General features: G+C 47.2%; 1 protein-coding gene across 1 annotated transcript in view; it reads right to left on the reverse strand.

Moving 5' to 3' along the window:
• The window catches only part of CAPN14 (calpain 14), a 26,453-nt gene extending 14,487 nt beyond the window's left edge, over positions 1 to 11,966 (reverse strand). The window contains exons 1-11 of the mRNA XM_040496901.1: positions 11,703 to 11,966; positions 10,379 to 10,448; positions 9,424 to 9,542; positions 9,151 to 9,287; positions 8,569 to 8,743; positions 7,894 to 7,959; positions 5,164 to 5,249; positions 3,825 to 3,899; positions 2,605 to 2,768; positions 1,224 to 1,387; positions 692 to 700 (exon numbers count right to left, since the gene is read on the reverse strand). Of these exons, the coding sequence (XP_040352835.1) occupies positions 692 to 700; positions 1,224 to 1,387; positions 2,605 to 2,768; positions 3,825 to 3,899; positions 5,164 to 5,249; positions 7,894 to 7,959; positions 8,569 to 8,743; positions 9,151 to 9,287; positions 9,424 to 9,542; positions 10,379 to 10,448; positions 11,703 to 11,927 (1,290 nt within the window). The 5' untranslated portion in view covers positions 11,928 to 11,966. The remainder of the gene's footprint in view (positions 1 to 691; positions 701 to 1,223; positions 1,388 to 2,604; positions 2,769 to 3,824; positions 3,900 to 5,163; positions 5,250 to 7,893; positions 7,960 to 8,568; positions 8,744 to 9,150; positions 9,288 to 9,423; positions 9,543 to 10,378; positions 10,449 to 11,702) is intronic.
• Positions 11,967 to 23,546: the final 11,580 nt, after the last annotated feature.

Consider the following 23,546-nt stretch of genomic DNA (forward strand, 5'->3'; position numbering starts at 1 on the left):
AAAATTTTATAGGCAACTTTGGGAGCCTTCATGTTCCCACAGGAGGGAAAAAACCAAAACTGACCCAAGATACCTAATGCAAAAATGGTTTCTGTTAAAAAAAAAATCAGTTTAATTCAGTTTAATCAGTTTAATGTCAAATAATTAAGTTTTCCACTCCTGTTTCTTTGGGAAACAAAACAATAGCTCCCACCCTTTTGGAGGCTGGGATACCTCAAACCTTAATTGATCCTTCTAGGCTGCCACTGCAGGTAAGGGACAGAGTGGTTCTTGCCCTCTGCCTGGATTTTTGTCCCACTTTCCTGAGCCTTTGCCCCTTGTCTCCAAGGAGATGGGCTGCATGGTCTCCCAATGTCCCATATGTTATAGATCTGTTTTATTATGAGCTTCAAAACTCAGGCAAGGATGTGATTACCATTGTCCCTATGCTGTGACAGCCTCTAGCTATTTCTGTAGGGATTTAATAAATTGTAAAATTTATTGGTTCTGCACCAGGCTCGGAGACCTCCCTATAGATGCAGAAGGATTTCTCAGGGTCCTTGTCAAGCACTCATTTCTTCTACACACACGGGCAGCCAGCATTTTTGCCAGACATCCTCGTAGCTCCTTATGTAAGGCTGCTACGGTCAAGCTGAACCTCATGGGTGACATCACTCCAAACCAGGGCCAGCTGGTCAAGTGTGGAACTCACCTTGCTCAACTGAAACACACAAAAAAAGAGAGACCTCATTAGGCACGAATCCAACTCTTGCACAAGCCCTAAGTGACGGAGGCTGATGTATAGGGAGGCTCTAGCCAGAGGCCCCCTTCCCTCCCTTAAGACTTGCTGTTCTAGTCAGGGACATTTTAATCCATCATCAAGAATTCTGGAAAAGGGTGAGGGAACGCAACCTTGGCTCCTTGGGAGAGGAAAAGAACACCAGCCACCAGTACTGATTATGGAAACTGCGTGCCGGGCACCACAATAAAGCCCTGGTGCGTGATGTTCTTTTACTCCACCCTTTGCATAAATATCATCGTCCTCACTTTACAGAGGAAGCTGATGCTCAGGGGCAAGGAGGTGACTTGTTCCAGATGACATATTCCTAAGGGATGGAGACAAAGCCTGCACCCAGGTCTGTTTGTAGACAGAGGCAGATGGGGAGGAAGTCGGGAAATGGAAGAAAGGATGACCAGTGGTGGGAGACGCCCCGCGAGGCCACATGCCCCCGAGGCCCACCTACCCTAAAGAGGTAGAAGCCAATGGCCAGGTGAGGCTTCCAGTTGCGGTGCCTGTGCCTGGGCTTCTGCAGCAGGGACACCAGCACGCTGCAGGGCATAGGGAACCTCCTGCCCTCCTGAAGGCTCCAGACAGACAGCAGGAACTGCGGGTTCTTCCAGAATGTGTCTGCAGCAGAACACAGAGAGGTGGGTCAGGCCTCCCCACACCCCTAGCATCTGGCTCCCACAGACCCAGGGCGCCTCCCCTGGGCTTGCCACCCAGAGGTCCATGTGGACAGAGTCGGGTTCTCAGCCTCCCCTCTATCCACCCTCCCACTCCACCTCCTCACCCCGTATTCTGCCATAGACATGCAGACCGGAGTATTCTCGCTGCTATAGCCCCTTCACCCAGCACACTCACTGCCCGATGAAGTGACTGCATTCATGAATGGAGGAGAACATGTCCATGACCTCAGGGAGGTTTGCATTTTAACACGGACCAAGCCTTAGCTGAAGGGCAGCTTGAGCGTTGGGGCGGACCTCTCTGGCAGGAGGGGGGAGCCGGAGCAAAGGGCGCCTGGCCGGCTGAGACCGTACCCCATGGGTCTTTCCTTCCAAAGAGATGGCTCAGCACCTCCATTGTGGAGAAAGGGACACAGTCACCAAACCTCTCCACTTGGAGAGTTCAGACACGTTTGCCCCCTGTAACCGGTGAGCTAGGAATCCTTGATGTTATGTCACTACCAAAACCGTAGGCAAGGAGGGGCCGATAAGGATGATAAAGTTACCATTTCACTCCTGCCTTTAAAGGGTGGTTATTTCGGGGCGCCTGGGTGGCTCAGTCGGTTAAGTGTCCGACTTCGGCTCGGGTCATGATCTCACAGTTCGTGAGTTCGAGCCCTGCGTCAGGCTCTGTGTTGACAGCCTGGAGCCTGCTTCAGATTCTGTATCTCCCTCTCTCTCTGTTCCTCTCTCTCTCTCTCTGTCTCTGTCTCTCTCTCTCTCTCTTAAAAACAAATAAAGATTTAGAAAGAAAGAAGGAAAGAGAAAGAAAGAAAGAAAGAAAGAAAGAAAGAAAGAAAGAAAGAAAGAAAGGAAGGAAGGAAGGAAGGAAGGAAGGAAGGAAGGAAGGAAGGAAGGGTGGTTATTTCAGCATGGAAATGACCTTGTCCTAAAATCAAAGATTTAAGCCACCCTTTTACTGTGGCATGTGTGCCGAGGAGGACACAGCCCAGGGCCAGAGCAAACAGCTCGGTCAGTGAAGTCCCTCCACGCCTCAGCCAGATGGCCCGTGCAGGGTGAGGGCCTCACCACCATCCCCAGCAGCTCTGCCCGCATCCCCACCCCTGCTGGCCAAGCTGCCACATTAGCCCCAAGGGCCCAGGCTCCTGTGCGCGTGCTTACCTCGGGGTGACTTCATCGGGCCACCGGCCGTGATCCCCTTTTCCCATCTTCCCTCCCGCATGGTGTATGTCCACTTCTGGCCTACATCCTGACTCAGCAGGCCCGGGGTCAGTTTGCAGATGACCAGAAGCATGAAATGTGTTTTAAAGTCCTTCAGTGTCATCCTGTGGAGAGGAAGAGGGAATAGCATGACGTCTCCTCATCAGGACCAGAGTGGGGGCTGGAACCAAGCTGCCCCACCAGCCCCAGCCCCACACCACACCCTGCTGAGCTGGCCGTGGACACAGGAGAGCACAGCTGGCTAGATCAGCGTGAGGGTGCATCGGGGGTGATGGACCACCCTCCTGCCCCCTACCCGTGGCTGCAAGCAGCCTCCCACAATGGGTGCCTGGTGGCAATGTTCCTGTTTCGCGGATTGTGGTGATAAAGCTGAACTGAGGCGCTTATAACTAGCCAATTAAGATACAAATGTTTGATAATATTTGCACAAGTCGGTTCTCAATTATAAATTGAAAAATTCTTAGCCCCTACTTGCCAACTTTGTGGGTCAAAGCGTGCTAGCCGAACTGGCTGATGCTCAGTTTACTTATCTGTAAAGTGGAAATAATAGTATTTTCAGGGCTTTGCAGTTCAGTGATGACTTCCAAAGAGAGAGGGGTCGCAGCGGTCTAGAACGGGTGCAGAATGGGAGAAGGGGGCCCGTGGGAACAAGGGTGGAAGTTAAGAGTAAGGGCAAGAAGCAAAGGGCAAAGGGAACAAATGGGGCTCATGTCAGACACCCAGAAACCATATTAGCTCAGGGTGTCTTGGTGGCTTTTCATAAAAAAGGGGTGAGTGGCTTTGGGGAGGGTGGGAGTGATGTCATGGCGCTCTGGGGGGTGGAAGTGAGATGGCTCAGAGTTTATAATCTCATCTTCCTTTCAGGCCAGGAAAGGCAAAACCTCAGGATTGAGTGCATTGAGACAGAACACAGAAGGAGGTGGCCAGCCAGCCCTCTGCTCTGCTTTGAGGGTCCACTGAGCCCCACACCAGCGGTCACAGGTCTCACTATAGAGACTGTGACCGTTTGCAGGGGCTGTTTGCCCACTAGACTGCGGGCCCCTAGTGGGTCTTCTTGATCTCTACACAAGAGGTGCCTGGCATACACATGGCACCCGATAAATAGGCTGGGTACCCAAATGTAAGCTAGGGTGTTTGTCTCGAGTCCCCGAGTCAGATACCAGAATTCTCCATCATTGCTTTTCCTCAGGAGCAGAATCTTCTCCTTGGGGCTCAGTAGCTCCCACATACCCGAGCTGAAAATAGAAAAGGGATGTTTCCGGGGTGGGGGGATGAAAGGTTTGCAGAGGACGTGGCAGAGATGCTTTAGTAAATCCTCTGCCATGTCATTATTTACCTCATCTTCGTGCTGCTTTGCAGACAACCACACCTCACGTCCTGCTTTATAAAAGTAACACGTAACCTTAACTCATCCCTCACTGTGCCCCCAGCTCTGGGCCAGGCTCTCGACATACTTTCTCTCATATAAGGCTGACCACAATTTTTATTGCCGTTCTACACATTCGGAAACAGAGGTTAAAAGAGATTAATTCACTTTCCAGAAGTCACAAAGTTATGAAATGTCTGAGAGTATTTGAGCCTACATTGGTACTCTGTATTTTCAAAGCCCATGGTTCTGAACTTCCATTGTGACTGTGAAGGAGTTAAGGCTTCCCTGCGTCAATTCCCCACCATAAACAACTAAAAATGGGAAAAAACATTGAAACAAACAAAACAAACAAACAAAAAAACCTGTTCTCAGATGTTAGACTGCAGGCAGCATAGGGTTCTGACCCCGAGAGAAGGGGAGCAATGTCACCTAGACCAGTTTCACCTAGACTCCGCCCAAAACTAAATACCTGGAGGGTGACACAGGGAATCACATTCCGGTAATAGCGATAATAGCGGAAAGCCCAGAGGTCATGACCGGTCACCAGAAGGTTGAGGCCAATCCAGATCGTCTACCTCTGACTCAACAGGCTCAAGAGCACACTGAACCAGGAAAAGAACACTGGGTTAGACTCCAAACACCTTGCTCGAGTCATGCTGAGAGACCTCGAGGAATTCCTTCGCTAACGCATCAACATCTTCATCCATAAGATGGGGATAAAACGCCCTACCTTACAAGAGCATTGGTCAGAGGACTAGAGGTAATGAAAATTCAAAGTGCTTGGTGGAAATATGCAAATAGGGGAGACTTCCGCACATGTGAAGTAAGTGCAATTTTTACTTCCAAATAAATAAAAAAATAAACATGGGCAGGGAGAAAAAAAATATTCAAAGCCGCTTAGCACAGGGCTGGCAAGCTCTCAATAAACATTAGCTCAATTATTATAATGAATGAGAACACAATCTATATATCATTAAGCATCTCATGAATGTGAGAGCTTGACCTTCACAATCTGAAAGCTCCCCTGTCAGCCCAAGAGAACACTTGTGAATTTGTGTGCAGGCGGCCAGCTCCTTTGCTGGCTTGCCCCGCCCCCTCCTGGCCCCTGGCAGCCGGTGTCAGGTGCTCACCTGTCACTCCAGTCCCCTTTCCATTCCACTTTGCCCCAGGGGTTCCGCAGCTTGACTAGATATTCTGGTCCGTGTCTGCAGGTCACCTGTGCAAAAGGAGTCGCAATTTAGGTGGCTGGGCTGAGTGCCAGATGCAAATGTTGCAGATATCTGGGTGGGACTTGTGCCTGCCAGATGAGACCTTGAAAGGGAAGGTTAAAGGCACTGAGGGTTAAGAGAAGAGAAGAAGGCTCTGCTGCTTCTTAGCTGCTGAGACCTATGGCCAGTTCCTTAACCTCTGTGTTCCCTCATCTGTAAAGTAAAGCTAATTGTCACATCTCGCTGCAATGGGTTGAATGGTGGCCTCCAAAAGTCCGGTCTACCCTAAATCTGTCAGGGTGATCCTATTTAGAAAAAGGCTCTTTGCAGATGTAATTAAATTAAGGATCTCGAGATAAAATCACCCTGGATGAGGGTGGATCCTAAATCTAGTGACTAGGGAAGGGAAGGAGAGGGGGAAAGACACAGAGGAGAAGGCCATGTGAAGATGGGGGGAAAGATTGGGTTCTGCATTCCAAGCTAAGGAAGCCGGGAGCCACCATCAGCTGGAAAAGGTGAGAAAAAAATCTGCCCCCAGAGCCTTCAGAGGCTCTCATGACCCCTTGATTTTCAGACTGCCGGCTTCAGAACTGGGAAAGAATACATTTCTATTGTCTGAAGCCACACGATTTGTGGTGATTCCTTATGGCAGCCCCACTTGGCTAATATGCCCACACCCAGGGTTGTTGTAAGGATTGAGTTAACATTTGTAAAGCAGTTAGGACACTAGTTAGAGCAGAGTAAGTGCTAAATTTTGTTACATATGTTAAATAAACATGAAACAAAACACAGGCATAAACATGTAACTGCTATACTGAAAAGCTGCAAAAATAATACAGTTTCTTTATTGACCTCACCCTGCCCTTCCCTACTGTTAACAGTTTGCATAAGCAGGGTGTAATTATCAACTAAAGAAACTGAACATCAATCAATGAAATGTCAAGTCGACTACATCTCGTTTGTTTAAATGGATTTTTTTTAATGTTTATTATTTATTTTTGAGACAGAGAGACAGAGCACAAGTGGGGGAGGGGCAGAGAGAGAGGGAGACACAGAATCTGACACAGGCTTCAGGCTCTGAGCTGTCAGCACAGAGCCCGACGCGGGGCTCGAACCCACGAACCGTGAGATCATGACCTGAGTCTAAGTCAGACACTGAACTGACTGAACCGCCCAGGTGCCCCTGTTTAAATGGATTTTAACAGGTAAAAATACATGGTTCAAAACAAAAATTATATGAAAAGCGCTGTATTAAGTAGTCTCTTGCCTACTTAGACCTCTCCATTTCCAGCCATGCTTCCTTCCAAACACTTTGAATGCTTCTGTATTCAAATATGAATATATATTATTATTGCCTTTTTAAAAAAAATTTAATGTTTATTTTTGAGAGAGAGACAGAGCATGAGTGGGGGAGGGGCAGAGAAAGACAGAGACCCAGAATCCAAAGCCCGAGGAGAGGCTCAAACTCATGAACCACATGATCATGACCTGAGCTGAAGTCAGACACTTAACCGACTGAGCCACCCAGGCGCCCCTACTGCCCTTTCTTTCTTAAAGAAAAAGTAGCATACGATATAAATTCTCCTGTCCCTCACTTTTTCTACTCAACAGCGTTCTGGAGATTTTCTGAGGCACTGCATGAAGCACTTCTCATTCTTCTGCAACAGCACAGTGACATAAAAATCTAAGTTTTGTTAAAGGACTATGAAAATAAGTCCTTTAACTTATTAAAGCTCTTGGCATGCACACACACACACACACACACACACACACACACACACACATGACTGGTGCAGATCTGGGAGGAGGAAGAAGTCAGGTTGCAGTGGAGTTCAAGAAATTTAAAACAGTTAAAGGGAATCAGGGACTTGGGGACATCAGGCCCTCCAGGGGACATCAGAGGGTGTTTAAGACTGAACCGGTGGATTTCTTACCTGCATGCTTTTCTGTGTGGCCTCCTCCACCAGGAGTGCCCTCACCAGCCACCCTTCAGGGGCCAGCTCAATGTCACCTCCTCTGCGAAGTCTTTTCTGACTTCCCCCAACCCAATCAGGAGAATGTCTTCTCCTCCCTCTGAACCTTGAAATCCTTTTGTCTATTCTATCGGCCCCCCAACTTTTGACTTTGCTTCCTTACCATTCTTGCATATGATGTGTCTCCACACCTGACTATAAGCTCTGTGTAGGCAGGGACCCTGTCTGATTCATCTTGCCCTCAATGGGGGAAGAAAGATGAATAGCAATGAAAAGAACCTGAGAGGTTGACGAAAAGGAACTTCTGAGAAAGAAGTAAGAATTTGGGTGGGAAGCCCCAGATATGAAGGTCATCAGTGGCAGCCCAGAGTGAAGGGGTCTCAAGGAAGGGGTGGAGTCCAGCAGGGCTGGATGGCTGATCGCCTGGGCTGCCACAGGGCAAGAGGGACCGGGATGGTGCCCCACAGGTGGTAAAGGCCAGACCCAGCCCATCACTCCAGAACACAGGTGCACAGGTGCAGGGCACCCACCACCTGCTTTAGCAGGCCTGGAAAACCCATCAGACAGTTTGCCTCTGTAGACTGGGCACAAATAATAACACGCACTGGAGCCTTGCTGAGAAGCCTTGGGAGAGAAGGAGAGGGGCCTGAAGAGAAAGAAAGGGGCTGGTTCCACCCACCTTTCTGATTCCTGTGAGGGTATAGGCATGGCCGCCCACCAGCCCGTTCTCCAGCACCCTCTCTTTCTGTGGAGACAAGAGAACTCCTGTCAGCCCACTGCTAACGGTTTATGTGGGGGTCATAGGGACCTGTGTGGTCAAAGCAAGGGCTTAAGGGGAGGGCTGGGAGAGACCCACTCTGTGTCCTCACAGTGGTCAAAGCTCTTCGGCACCCACAGTCTCATTAGAGCCTCTAAATCAGGGTGCCATTCTGCAGCGAGCCCCATCCCATTGTACACAGGACAAACTCAGATTCAGAGCTGCTAAACCATCATGTGGGGTGGCATGGCAGTTGCTCCTGGAGGCAGGGCTGAACCCAGAGCTCCCTACTCTAGTTAGAAGTTCTTGGTTGTTACTAAATCAGGCAGTAAAGACCTGTTGTGCTAGTAAAGCATCTTGCCCCTGGGTGATACTTAGTCACTGTCAGCACCCTTGTCTGCATGCCGTCTGCATACTACTGTGGCCTTGCCCACCCCAAGGGTTCTGCATGGCCGCTCTGGTTTGAACATCAGGACTCTAGGTGTAGGAGCTGGGTGGGAGTGTCAGGGCCCACACTGAGGTGAGGAGAGAAGTGTTGGTGGATGAAGGAGATGGGAACAGGAGAGGACATTCTGCCAGCACACAACCCACTCGCACCCCTGAGTGTGTCTGGCAGCCAATGAGGGTTCTGCTGTAGGTGGCCCAGGTGAGGATGTCCCAGAGGTTGCCAGGGGCCTCTGCCGGCTTGATGGTCATTGTCACCCCTCCAGTGAAGTCCACAAGTGCTTCAGACACCTGTCCACGCTGCAAGTCTTCATAGGAGCCAGACAGCCTGCCCGGGGAAGGAGTAAACATGGGAGGAGAGGGGAAGGGGCATTTGTATTGTAGCCTAGGATGATCCAAGTGAGTCTAGTGAACCCCCTGTTTGGTTCTTCTCTGGGCATGCACCTGTTACTCCTTCCTTCCATCCCCGGGCAAAGGAAAATCTACACTCTGACTTCCTGTCCTTGTTAAATAACTCCATCCATTAGGGAAAAGACAAAATTCCTGACTGCTTGTTCAGATGGGGAGATTCTGGATACATCACTTCTATATTCAAGGAGCCATGCCTCAGTGGCTCTTGTACCTCCTTCCTCTTGCACTCTCCCAGCATTGATGAGTTAGAAACAGAAAGAGAGAGTGGGGAAGGGAGGGGTAGGGAAGGGAAGGGAAGGGAAAAATTTCTGGTGGTTGTCTTACTTAGCATAGGCCTTTTCCAGAAGAGCTCCCCAGAACACATTTTTGTGAGTGGAAGAGACAAAGACCAGCTGGCCAGCTGTATTCACAGGAAGTCGGTCGTCTATCACCACAGGAACCCACTTCCCAAAGTGCCAGAACTAGAAGGAGAAAGTGTCCACTGGTGAGTAAAGATTGCCATGGAAGGCAGTCAGCTCAGGAGGCAAAGGCATGACTCTTCCAAGAACCTTCTTTCCTATGGCTTCCTCTGGGCTGGGACACCAGGAGGATACTCACCCAGAACTGGAAAATGCCGGCATAGTTCTCAGTGAAATTCTGATTCAGGGGAACGACACGGCTCAGGATGTCCTGATGCAAAGTCAGAGCTTGCAAAGCAGCCAAGAACCAGCAGTCACCTAGGCCAGAGAGTACAGTGTCTGCATGGATGTACCACACATTCAGGCACATTCTACAAGTGTCTGCATGAATCTATTGAGGACTTATCACATGTAAGAAATGCCTAGTCCCAATTGCTATCCTCTCTGGACTTGTAGCCTAGTTTCACAGAAGGGAAAGATCTACTCAGAGGAAGACAGTTAGTGAGGAGGAGGTGGAGAGGGGCATTGGCTGGAATCTCAACTTGACACCAAGAATCGAGTCAGATTCTTGGCTTCGATTCGAGACCAGCTTTTGGCTTCCTGAATGCCACATCCTCAGGAACTTGGACCCAAACACAACCAAACTTTTCTAAAGTCCTACCTCTGTAAGTGATTTATGTTCTCCTGAGAAAGCCTCAGCTCTCTCTGGACTCCATTTTTCTGTCTGTGAAATGGGTATCACTACATTTCCCTTCCCCAGTGGCCAAGGTTTTTTTTTTTTCTATTCCCCTAAAAGGAAAGTTGGGATGAGAATGGGCTTACTTGGACTCTATCTGGGGTATCTAGTGACTGGTGTGCTGAAAAGGACTCATTAAGGGGACTAGAGTAGAGAGAGCACATTCTCCCAAGACAAAACTTACACCTGTCAACTGGTAATGAGGGTTATTGTTAGGCAACTTTGGGCGTTCCCGTACATCCTCAGAGGACCAGCTGTTATCATTTTCCCAGCAAGGCCACAGCACTTCAAGGTGGAGTTCAGGGTGGCCATTTTCCCCCATTGGGATCTCTCACTTCTCCTCTTCCCCACCCTCACTCTGGGCTGGGCCAGGCTCGCAGGTGCCAGGCCTATGTCTCCAGGGGCTGTGCAGACTTACCTACCACTCCCTGGCACAGGTCCAGCCTTTTGGTGTCAGCAGAATAGAACTGGGGACTGCTGTGCAGCTCCTGCAGTGACAGACGGAATCATCCTTCTGACTAAGAAGTTCCTGGAGCTACAGCGACTGTAGTTTCCCATACCCCAGGACTGGACTTATGGGGATATAGATATAGGATACATGTGAAAGCAGGGCTAGCCCAGGCAATCTGGCATATGGGTTCAGCCCACTGTACTTCTCACTCCTTCTTGCAGCCCACATAAGCCGGAGTCCTGGAGAACTCTGTGTGGGCACTGAGGTACAGGGCTTGTACCCACAATGCCTTTTCTTAGAGCTTCTGTTTAAAATGGAAGTATGTCTTTTGGAAGGTGTTCTCATGTTTTCCTAGAGATCTGCACATTCTCCTCACTGTCGTCCTACGCCTTCCCACCCCACCCTCCAAAATAATGGTTTCTTTGCCTTTCTATGCTGAGACATGGGGCAAGGTGGTGGTGGGAGGTGGGGAGGGGTGGTCTGTGCTTCATGGGAAGCACCGAACCCCTGGGGTTCTGCACTGGCACAGCTCTCCTGAGGTCAGGTATATGACAGACTCTATGTCAGCAGTTTCCAAACTTTCTGGGAAAAGTAGAATCTTGGCTGCTCTCTAGATTGGGAAGCCCACTTGGGAATCTTATGCACAGAAGAGACTTGGTCTGGGGCTGCAGACTTTGATGAGAAGTCTGGACGGGCACAGAAGAGTAGAGAATTTGTAGCACACACTGACTTTACTTTGTTATAGATGTGACTGGGAAATTGTTTGTGTAAATCAAGTTTGGCGGGGGCCAGACTGTCTTTGAACACATTAAGTCGCCTTTTAAAGGAACCATCAGAGCACTCTATAAAGTGAAGAACATTGTTGTAAAGTGATTAATAGCTTCTTAATTTACGTGTTCCATGGGCCTGACTTTGGGGTTGGGAGTGAAAATATGTGAAAATGTGTCTCTTTGCAGATGGCCTCAGCGGAGACTCAGGGCGTCCTACCATCTTAGACGAGGTCAGACAGTACTTTGGCCACAGCTGCCCAGTGTATTTCCGGGGAGGAGCTGAGGGAGAGGCACACCTCAGACCCCTCTCAGCATCACCCCTGGTTTTGTCCATCTGGAAAATAGGAATGTGGGCACTCCCCCATTCCCCTCACATGAAAATCAATGACAGTGAGTAAGATGCTGCATCTGGAATACTCCACCATTCTTTGGTCTGGGTTGACTTGGTGTGTGTGTGCGTGTGTGTGTGTGTGTGTGTGTGTGTGTGTTGAGGGGATGCTTCCCCACAACTCCCCCCTTACCGGAGGCCTTCTCCACTGCAGGCCGGGCGGCAGCTTCCGCAATAGGGGCCCGCTGCCCACAGAGCACAGGCTGGCCGGGAAGCTGTCATCTTCAAAGAGGCGGCCTTCCATCAGGCACCTTTCCCTCAGGGCCTTGTAGTCCTGCTTGGGGAGCTGCGAGGAGCCCCCCAGTGAGTTCTTCTGCCCCATCTTCCATCTGCCTCGGAAAGACAGACACAGAGACATGGCAGAGTGTGGATACGGACCCCCGGGGTCTTCTGGGATGGTCTCGGTTGCTCCTGGAATGGAGAGCCGATGTTCAGTTTACTTGCTGCATCCAGAGAAGAGAAGGATGGAGAGAAAGTGAGATGGGCTGGGGCACCTGGGCCAGTTCTCGTCCTAGAGAGTTAGGGTCCTTGAGTGCTTGCTCCAGTGCTGGGGCTCGAGTTGGGGGTCCAGGCTCCACTACCAAGGCCTGAGGGAAAAGAGGGGTGTCGCCAGCCTTAGGCTGGGTCCTGGGCCTGTGACCATGCCAATGTCACTGGGACACTTCTGTTTAGCAGGGAGGTGGGGAGGAGGGCAGCAGGAAGCAGAAGCTCAGTCCATTGGGCTTGAGGGTCCTGGTGCCAGACAAGGAAGGAGTAGTGGCTGCACCTTCTGTCCTGCCCCACAGAGCCTGCTTGCCATCACCCCTACACTCGCACACATCCTTCCTCCTGCAACTTCCCTGTCTCTGGCTTTCCTCATTCTATATTCTCTTCAAAATTAACTCCTTCCTTAAAGACATTTTTGGCAATGTAAAAAAAAAAAAATTCACATACATATCATGGCAAATACTGACAGTTGTCTCTACCTACCTATTCACTCCTTTGCCTTATTAATAGGATCTCAGTTTGGGTCACTCAATCATAAAACTTGATTTCCAAGACCTTCTTGTAGGACAAGTTGGCCACCAGTACAGTGCTGGCCAATTAGATCAACATGCTAATCTATCAGGTGGGGCTTTTGGAAAAGCTGTGACTTTACCAGCTTTCCCAGTTGGCACCACTTTTGACTTCTGCCCTTTCCCCTTCCTAGAAAGCAGATGTAACACCTGGAGATAGAGTAGCTGTGTTGGGATCACTAGGAGAAAGCCACATGCCAGGAGTCTGAATCTTGATGATTTCCCTGAACAAACGTGCAGCCTTGGTGGCTTGCCTCTAGACTTATTACATGAGAAAGATAAGCCATTTGCTTATTTAAGCCATAGTGGTGGCCAGACTCTGCAGGGTTCTCTCTCTCTTTTTTTTTTTTTAATGTTTATTTATTTTTGAGACAGAGAGAGACAGAGCATGAATGGGGGAGGGGCAGAGAGAGAGGGAGACACAGAATCGGAAACAGGCTCCAGGCTCTGAGCCATCAGCCCAGAGCCCGACACGGGGCTCGAACTCATGAACCGCGAGATCATGACCTGAGCTGAAGTCGGACGCTCAACCGACTGAGCCACCCAGGTGCCCCTCTGCAGGGTTCTCTACGTCAACCATTGTTGTGTCTGTTACAGGCAACCACAGCACTCCTAAGTGACAGTCAATGGCATGCAAAATTTTACATACATTTTCGTGAGATCAATGGATCCTCCTTCTGAAACTCGTCAACAAGCTTCATGTTAAGAGCTCTGCAAGCCAATGGGACCCCACCAACCCCAATATTCTAGTGCTTCCTTACATCTCCTACATCTATTTTTGTGCAGTGGTGATTCCATAAGTCAATGGTTTTATGGCCTCTATTATTTGCATTCTTGTCTACTTAGAATCTGAAAATGTCAGAAGCTAGAATAGGCTTTCGAAATCATCAAATCTAGTATTTCCCCAAAATTATTTTAGCTGTGGGGTTCCTTCTTCAAATGAAATCCTATAGAAACTCAAGGGTAGAGGCAGGTTGGACCACAGTGCATCTTTGCAAGGTTTCTCATTTTATAGTTTGAAACCCACCAGTCTTATCTAGCCCCACTCATTTGTTAAGTATTAAAACAAAAACCCATTCATCCATTGGCTCATCAAAAATTTTACTGGGAATTTGTCATCTGGTGGGCTTGAGCTAGGTAGGCATCATTCCCCAGAGGCAGTCCCTGCCTTTATGGTTCTTCCAGCCTAGTGGGGGTCAAATGATCTTCCCAGGGTTGCATGGGAAAATTTCACCAGAGCCCTATCGAGAACCCAGGGCCCTGATCCCCATAACAGTTCTCAGCCCTCAATGCGAACAGCTCTCATTTGCACCAGTACAGTGCTTGGGACAGATTGTATATGCACTCAAAGCAGTCTGCCATCAAGTCTATGCCAAATACAAGTACTCCCTCACAGCGGTAGGATGATCTGCAGGTCCTCATCATTTGTCAAGGTCTTACCCATCCTCCAAAGTCCAACTTTATCTCCTCCACCAGGAAGCCTTCCTTGACTTTCCGGTCTTCACTGAGTTCCCCTCACCTTGCCTGTCTATTGACCCGCTGCCTACCACCTAGGACACTGGTGCTTCTAACTGGTGCTTCTCAAATTATCACTAGCGAAGTACCTATATTCTTTTATCTTCAACTTGTCACACAAATTAATGAATATAAATTATTAGAAAAATGAAATTTAAAAAAAGATATACAAAATACACTAACCCTTCCTTTAAAAATTCTTTTCAGATTCAACAGAAACACAATTATTTGGTCCATTGCTATAAAAGTTCCTGAACACTTACCCTTGGTTTTGTATTTAGCTCATCAAGCGCAGTGAGGAACCAGTTCACGAAACGGCCTTGTCCTTGGATTCCCCTGCGGGCTCTGCTCTGAGTGATTCACACACTGAAACCTCACCTGTCTAACACCCGTTTTCATCCCCCACAGGATTAACGCCAGCGGAATGCCGTTTGTCTCAAACCCTTACCTCTCTCTGAGGTTAGCCTGACTCCCTGTTGTTCTTCTATGTCACGGTTGCAGGTATGCTTCCTGGGGGAAGACCCAGCCCCGTCCCAACCGGGGTTACAGGGATCCAAACACTGTTACTGGGGCCTTGTGCTTTTCCCGCGAGTTGCTTACTGATATGGACAATCAGGCGAAGCTTCCTGCACCACATTTACACTTATAAACAAACACAGAGCCACAGAGAGGCTAAATCTTGCTGTGTTTGTCCCTTCAAGCCTGAGCGGCAATCCTTCACAGCTTGTGACATGACAAATAATAACAGGTCCCTCAGCTTCAGAAGCTGACCCAGGCTCGTGCCCTCCTTCCCAAGGGCTGGGTCACACTCAGATCTCTCCCCATGCCCGAAAACATCCCATCACATAACGAGTCCTGGTGCCTTGTGGGGCTCAGAGGATAAAGTGCCCAACACAAGATCCTCTCACCCTCCAAATTTCAGAATGAAACCACACACACAAATATCTTGCCTTTAAATAAGTATTCCTAAGGCACTTGAAGGAGAGTCGACACCCAGATGTGGGCAGTTGGCGATTCTTATATGTCCTCTGTATGTTACAAGTTGTGGGTGAAATCAGCTTGTTCTCAGATTGCCACAGCTCTCTGCAAAGGGCCAGATGCATCTTGGTTGTATTTGGAAATTAATTTTAACTATTGTAAGTAGACAGTGCTGCAGCAGGCCATTAGCATAAGACTATGCAAATGAATGTGGAAAAGCTGACCGGGGCACCTGATATGCAAGTGTGCAGGCTAGAGACACCCCCTCCCCCCATGCCTGAACGTCCTTTCCTTGCCTCCCCAGAGGGTGCTAGACTCCTCTGTCACATTCTTCATGTCAGGGTTCACTCATACTCAGCAAATTAGTACTCAGAGCCTCCACCTTCACTTGTGAACATTGGTTGTCCTTGACTTCGCGACAGACGTTCGGGGCAAGAGGGACATTTATGATGGGGTGTCCCTCGTGCTCCTAATCCAGATGAGGCCTTTGGGTGCTAACTGGCTGGTGAACACTGAGGGGCATGGCCAGGTGAGACACCTGAGTGTTCCATGCCTTGAGTCCCTGCCCTGATGTTCAGTGAATTCAGATGTTTACTGAGCACTTACACTGTGCCAAACACTGTACTCACGCTAGGCACATACACTTAGCCCTTAACTCACATAAGGGTAGAGACGGGGCTCTGGAAAAGAAACAAAAGAAGTAAGAACCACATTCTCATTCACAGGTGCTACGAACCTAAAGAATCCTCTTAGGGGATGACTGATTGCCAGAGAACTCTGGCATCCCGCCACAACCCACCAAGCTGTCAGAGGTAAAATTGGAAAAGAAACCTAGGCTTCTCACACCGTGGTCTGTCTGCATGATAAAAAGCATCGGATTGGAAACATGATCAATCCCAGGCTCTTGGCAGCTGGAACAAAAGAACAAGACTACGTGTCGGCCCTGCCTGATTTATCTTGGGCAGGGACTATACTTCTTTTGTGTCACTGGCGAGGTACAGTGGTCACGGAGCACTAGATGTGGAATTAGAACACCCAGAACGTGGCTGGGTTTGTCCCTTCTTACCTGTGTGACCGTGGGCAGACCCCTTATCTTTTCTGAGTTGGTTTCCTTACCTGTAAAATGGAGCTCACATATACTGTGTCCCCTCTCAGAACTCAAAAGAGATAACTGTGTAAAGTAGTTTGAAAAAAACTTTAAAGCGGGAGTTGGCAAACTGTGGCCCATGGGCCAAATCTGGCCCACCACTGGTTTTTGTAAATAAATTTTACTGAAACACAGCTACACTTACCTGTTTTTGTACAAGGTAATAGTCTGTGGCTATTTCTGCAACATACTTTACAACAGCAGAGTTGAGTAGTTGCAACAGAGATCATATATTCAACAAGCCTAAAATATTTACTGGCTGGCCCTTTGTAGAGAAGTTTGCTTAAAGCACTGTGTAATTCACATAGACTGTTATTGCACAGGGGTAGGCTCCAAGTAGGAATTCAGAGAATAAAATGTGATTAACTGGGTCCATCATGAAGAATTTATCTTAATGCAACGGAATTTTATCTCTAATTGATTCATTACTTTTTTATAGACTCTTAGCATTTACAGTTACATTTGTGTCTCAAAAAGACTTGAAGATGTGGCCTGCCATTTCTCTGTGCTAAAGTCTTGTCTCTAATTAATTTTTTTAGATGTGATGACATCAGACATTCCTGGGCAGCTTTCACGTGGTTTTGCGGGTACTGATTATGAATAGGAAAACCCACATCTCTATGGACAGATCATGACCTGTTTGTAAAAGAAAAATTATTTTGCAGTGTAGGGGAGCAAAATTTGCCACCCCAAACTGTCTCTTTGGCATGTGAACTATTTTAGGCTGATTATTTTTAAGAAACGGAGGACTCAAGAAGTGTTTCTTTTTTTGCCTCTCTCCTGACTGCCTAAGTAAGAGAGTTTAGATAGAGGACTTATTTCAGAAAAGGAGCTATTACCATAGATAACTACAGTACAGTATGAATTAGGTGTGGTAGACAGGGTAGGACCTAGAAAAGTCTGTTGGTTAAAATTCTTCTCTGTCTCCCATTGTTGCTATAGGCTCAGCAAACATTTGTTTACCAAACATTTACTCGTTTTCATCTTCCTGTGGATTGTCTCCCTTTCAAGTCCTCAACCCTACCTCCTTTTCATTAGCTTTGAATGGCATATAAGCCTCAATTGCCTGATTGCCATATTCTTTTGGACCCCTCTTACGTAATTAAATTTTATTTTCTCTTGTTAATCTGTTTCATGTCAATTTAATTCTTAGACCAGGCAAAAGAATCTGGGAGGATAGAGGAAAGTTTTCCTCCCCAACAGCAAAATTAATGGTTTGAAAGGATCATGAAATTTTTTACTATTTAGATATGTCTAATTTGGATATAGTTTTTAACAGAAGACCTCAAGCATTCCTTTATTTATTGGATGAGACATTTGTCTTTGAGGAAACAATGAGGAATGTGCCCCAACTATGAGCTATTGAAGATAAGAATGGTATATATCTTTTTCTGGATTCAACAAAGCCAGGCAATATATCATGAATAAACAGATGTTTGATAAATGCTTGCTGACAGGCTGACTAAATGAACAAATGGATGGTTCTTCATTTGCAAAACGTAAAGAATGATAAAAGCTACCCTCCCTGCCCCCTCCTGATGTGAAGCTTAAATGAGATATAAAACGTGAAATTTTTTTTCTGAGCCGTCAATCATTTGGCTGCTCTTCTGTTGTTCTGATCACATCCCTAAGGACTAATTTAGGTTGAGGTTTGCTTTCGGGGGCTTCATTAACAGCCCTCCCTTCTAATCCATGCTGGCTTTGGGGTTACTTTCCAGAGGAATTATGCAGATTCTAAGGCAAAGCACCCTTTGGCAAAGGGGAACAAAGTAAAATTAAGGTCAGCCTTCAAGGAGAAAGGAGTCTCCAAAGGGAACATACACCTTGGGAATAGATTCGGAGGAGGAGAGGCAGAAAGCCTCCTGCTTAGCTAGTGTTCCTGAAGGTTCCTATGGGCTGACTGCATGCCTATTTGGAGATGTTAAACTTTTTTGGAGCTCTCTACCACTCCCAACTGCCCCATCTTCCATCTGATTCCATGGGACACTGCACAGCCACAAATGTGTGGCCTCGTAGAAATACAGACACCTTTGGGGAGATAGCTTTCCTTGGGCTTAGGAATATTGACTTAGCTGTGTGGAATGGTGTCACTCATTGCATATGAACCAAATATCAGGCTAGAAGGAATTTGGTGGTCACCCCATTCAGCATCTCTGTGTACACGTGAGACATCTGAGGAAGTTCAATGGGCCCTCAGCCTGTTTAGCCATATGAGGGTGAGGCCCTCATCTAGAACCCAAGTGGGGTCACTCTGTTCCCTCAAGCCTGCTTCTGGTCTTACAGCACCCACCCAGGGTCAGTCCCTGACCATGTTTCTCCACCACCGTCCACACTTTTAATGGACCAACCCCTTTGATTTGTCTCCTTTCTGAACATTTCAAAACACATTTGAATAAGAATCAGTTTTAAAACAGATCTAAATTTGGGGCGCCTGGGTGGCTCAGTCGGTTGAGCGTCCGACTTCAGCTCAGGTCACGATCTCACGGTCCGTGAGTTCGAGCCCCGCGTCGGGCTCTGGGCTGATGGCTCAGAGCCTGGAGCCTGCTTCCGATTCTGTGTCTCCCCCTCTCTCTGCCCCTCCCCCGTTCATGCTCTGTCTCTCTCTGTCTCAAAAATAAATAAAAACGTTAAAAAAAATTTAAAACAGATCTAAATTAGTTCCTCTTATTTTTTTCCAGAGCATTTGCATCTTAAAAGTGTCCAAGACTTAGTGCTGCATTACCTGGTCAGACAGAGGTAGTTTTTCTTCCAACTGATCCTACATTTGCTTCTGAGTGGCCATTCCACACCACTCCCCTCAGATCCACACAGTCCGTAGCCTCAAAGCAAATGGCTCACCTCTTGGTGTTTTGGCCCCCTTCTGTGTAAACAACCTGCAGCACACTCCTCTCCTCTATCTCAACTTATCTTTTAATGTGCACACAGACACAGGGTTTTTCTTGCTCTCTCTGGTTCCAATGTATCCATTGGAACATTGGTCACTGTTCAGCCTTCAAAGTTCAGCCCAAGTTTCCCTTCCTCCTCAGAGTCCTCTCTGCCCCTCCAGCACACTTGATCTTCTCCTCACAGGTGAGTCTCCTCCCTGATGTACCAACGTATTACCTTAGAAAAGGTATTCTAAGGGTCTCTGATCTTATGCAACAGAGACCATTGTAAAAGGAGCTGCCTGGAAAGGACAGTCCTGAATCTGTCATGACCTAGCGCTTACTTGACCATTGTTCAAGTGTGTGAACAGGGTAGGAGGATGCTGAGTAAGAGCATTCCCTGCCCCCACAAAGGCTCAGTCCCAGACTTGAGGAATGATAGCCCCACATCTTAAGTTATGATTTATACTACTCTAGAATATCATGCTGTGTAGTTAGAAACTAAGACAGAACTTTGGAAAAAGTAAGTCCATCAAAAACATCTTTTAGGAAAACTATTTGTCTATAAATACTAAAGCTAAACATATACACATCCTATGATACAACAATCCCTGGATGTAACCCAATAAAAATGCTTAAATTTATGCACAAAAATACATATACAACAGCATTCATAACAGCATTATTCAAACTAGGCCTGGACTGGATATGGACTACTCATATGCCCGTGAACATGGATGAATAGTATTGGGCTACATTCACACAACAGAATACCACACAGCATTGAGAATGAACAAACAAGAACTACTTGGTACAATATGGATAGAATTCACAAACACCACTGCTGAGTGAAAAAATCCAGGCACAACGACCCTATGATGACATTTACGTAACTTTCAAAAAAAGGCACAACCAATCTCTGTGTTAGAAATCAGTTTACTGGTTACCCTTGGGGTGGACACATTTATCACAAAGCCAATTATGCCACTAATAGATGAGTCTATTCTATTCCTTTCTATTGATTGGTCAGTAGAGAGATTTACAGGGAGATTGAAAAGTGGTAGATTCAACTCATTTAAACAAGGCTTTATTGAGTGCCTCTATATGGGCCAGCATTGCCCTTGATTATAGGAGTACAGGATGAACTAGAGTTTCTGCCCACAAGGAAATCAAGATCAGTGGCCAGGCTCTCCCTCTAGTGAGGGCCTTCTTCTCTTCACTGCAAGGTGCTCACTCTGTATAATGGTCAGCACCCACCAAGTCCAAGAATCTTCATTCTAAAAGTCAAAGACACCCTCTCACCCTATCTTGTCAGGGAGATTCCCCAGATCAAAAAAGGTAGGTCCACTCCACTGGCTCAAGGCTAGGATCACTGTCCTAGCCTTGAGTTCCTGAAGACTACACCTGGCATTTCTGGAACAATGTTTAACCCATATCCAGGGTGCATCCCGCCCCAAACCACAAAAAAAGGATGACAAACTGAGCTGAGAGCTGACTGCCTTCCTCTAGAATCATCCAGAGCTTCAGTTAGTGACTTCTAATGTCCAGAGGCCAGAAAATGGCTCCAACCACAGTGACTTCTAGATTTCTGGTCTAAATGAGTTCTAGCACCATACAGATAACTACTCTGTGAGAGATGTAGGGAAGGAAAAAGTTCTCCTCGACACTTTTAGGGTCCTGGCTGGGTCTGAAAATGAAACTGACAAAGACAGATTAACAGGAGAAAAGCACACAGATTTACTGACTCTTTACATGAACATAGGGGCCTTTATGTGGGAACACGGGATAAAGACCCAAAGTGGCCAAAGCAGGAAGCTTTCATACCTTTTAGACAAAGAAATAATAAATCAGAATAATTGACCAGACAAAGGAGTTTGGGCTAGTGGTAGCCCAACTAAAACTAATTAGTCCTAAATCTCTTTAACTAAGACATGAACTTCCTTATCTAGGACAAGAACAAGGAAGATAAGGGTTAGTTTAAGTAGGTGTGTTTGTCTATTGCCTTCTCTGGGCCTGTAAGAGCATGTCTCCAATAAAAGGAGAATTCATTTCCTGACTGTAGGCAGAAAAGGGAGAACTTTTTCTGTGTTTACTACTGCTCAATTGCCTTCAGCTCAACATAATTTTTATAATAAAGAGGCACATTTTAGGGTGGCACATTCTGGTTTACTTCAGGAACTATCTCCCTCTCACAGAATGTGAACAGCATCACTGTTGTAGTCTTCACATCTGATTTCACAGAAGTCAAACCAGCCTCCCTATTCGCACCCAGAGAAGAGCCTACCTCCCAGAACATCAGGATCTCACAAGGCTCCAGACAGGAACCAGTCACCTCCCAACCCCTTCCAAAATCAAGGAAGCTCTGAAGCCCCCTGGAATGCTCTCAGCCCTGGGAAATGTCAGCACCTAGAAGTATGAGTCACTCCACAAATAACCACGGATAGAAATCAAAGCTGGAGGAACCTCAGAGATCCCCTAGGCGCGAAGACCCCCTTCTTTTAATGATGAGACGGAGGCCAAAGGGCTGAAGTCTATTCCTTAAGGTCACACGGATTCGCAATGGCAAAGTTGAGAACAAAATGCAGGTCTCCAGACTCCACAGCTCTTTCCGTATGCACTCTAACCTGCAAAGTTCAAGCCAGGAGAAGCAGCTACCTTTCCCTCATCTTCTGAAGCCAGAGTCTCTGGAGGTCCCTAGGGGCTCTGGGCTAAACTGTATCCACTCTTGGAGCTAAAGAAATTTACCTGCACTGAAGATCTTGCTTCTTTAAGCAAATGGACAGGCTCTAGTCTTGCTGCCCAAGACCAACCTTATATATGGGCCTTTTTAAGCACATGTGCTTAGCTGTGAGTCTGAGTTCCTGGCTCCCAGAGCCTTGGCTCCTCCCTACTGTATGTTCTCTGGAAGGGAGGGGACATCCAGGCTTTGTGAAGGTATTATACAAATCCAATTATTTTCTTAGAAAACCATACAGACAGAACTTGTTCCAGTAATGCCTTGACAAGAGAAAATTAGTCATCTTCTCACTTCCAGATAAGGGAGGGCATTTGGAGGTTTGATTAGAACATTATTTCATTACAGGAAATAATACAGTGTTTATTTTTGTGTGTGTGGTCTTCGGAGTTTGATGCAGCCCTCAGGGCTGTTTCCTGCTGAAAAGGAGCACTGTGATTCCTCTGTGCTGTTGAGAGATCTCCCTCTTCTTTCCCAACCCTACTTCCTGGGTCCCCCGTTTCCGTCCATTTTGTCTTCTTGTCTTTAGCCAGTCAGGGCTAGAAATGATCTCTATTGATGGTTTTCTTGCATTCCACGCTGGTTATTCTTCCCTCGAAACATTTCGTGGCACTCCCATATTTGCCCTTCAATGAGGATTTCTTAGCTCTCGCAGGACCCTCATGCTCGTCTCCCAGCACAGCTCAGGCAGAGCTCAGCACAGAGAAGAAGTTGGCTCTCACTTGCCTGACTCCACACTTACACTCCTTGGGTCTCCAGGACATAGAAATGCCTAGTAAGTTCTCAACACCATCAGAGGAATTAAAGAGTCCCTCACTTCTAGAACTCCTTCCTCCTCTTCCTTCCGTGTCTCTGCAGCAGTCTTTGCTCTGACTCTAATGTTTCATACCTTGATCTTTTTGTGCAACTATCTATCACCTCACTGATTTTATTAGTACTGAAAAGGAAAATATATAACACTGGTAATAATAGATGTGATGGACTGACTGTGTCTCCCCAGAAAATTGACACCTTGAAGCCCCAACCCCTTGGTGTAGCTGTATTTGGATTAAATGAAGAAACAAATCAGGTCATAGAAACATGCAAACCAATAGAAGAAACACCAGAGATACCTCTCCCCCCCCCCCTCCGCATGTGTGCATACCATATGCAGGTACAGTGAGAAGGCAGCTGTCCATATGCCAGAAGGAAAGATCTCACCAGAAACGGACCCTGCCAGACCTTGATCTGGGACTATGAGAAAACAGAATTCTGCTTTTAAGCCACCTAGTCTATGATTTTCTGTTATGGCATTCTGAGCAGACTAAGACAATAGCCAGCGTTCCAACACTTATGGGACACTTGTGACATGCCAGGTACAATGCTAAGTACACCGCATGCAGAATCTCACTGAATCTGCACAACTTTTGAGATGGTACTATTGTCCCTATTTTACAAAAACGAAACTGAGGCACAGAGTGGTAACTTCTCCAAGAGACCCGCAGCTAGTAAACAGCAGAGAAGGAACTCCGTCCCAGGTGTATCATGGTCCACTAACTTTTCATCATATCGATCAAGAAACCATGTCTTTCTGTCACAGGTAAGTAAAATCCAAAGCTTTCCTCCTGAGTTCAGAGTTCTTTGAACCCTTGCCCCATCTGGTGTTTAAACAGCCAGCCCAGGGGCGCCTGGGTGGCTCAGTCGG

Source organism: Herpailurus yagouaroundi, unplaced genomic scaffold, assembly GCF_014898765.1.
Source record: "Herpailurus yagouaroundi ecotype Mexico unplaced genomic scaffold, PumYag 188, whole genome shotgun sequence".
Taxonomy (NCBI): domain Eukaryota; kingdom Metazoa; phylum Chordata; class Mammalia; order Carnivora; family Felidae; genus Herpailurus; species Herpailurus yagouaroundi.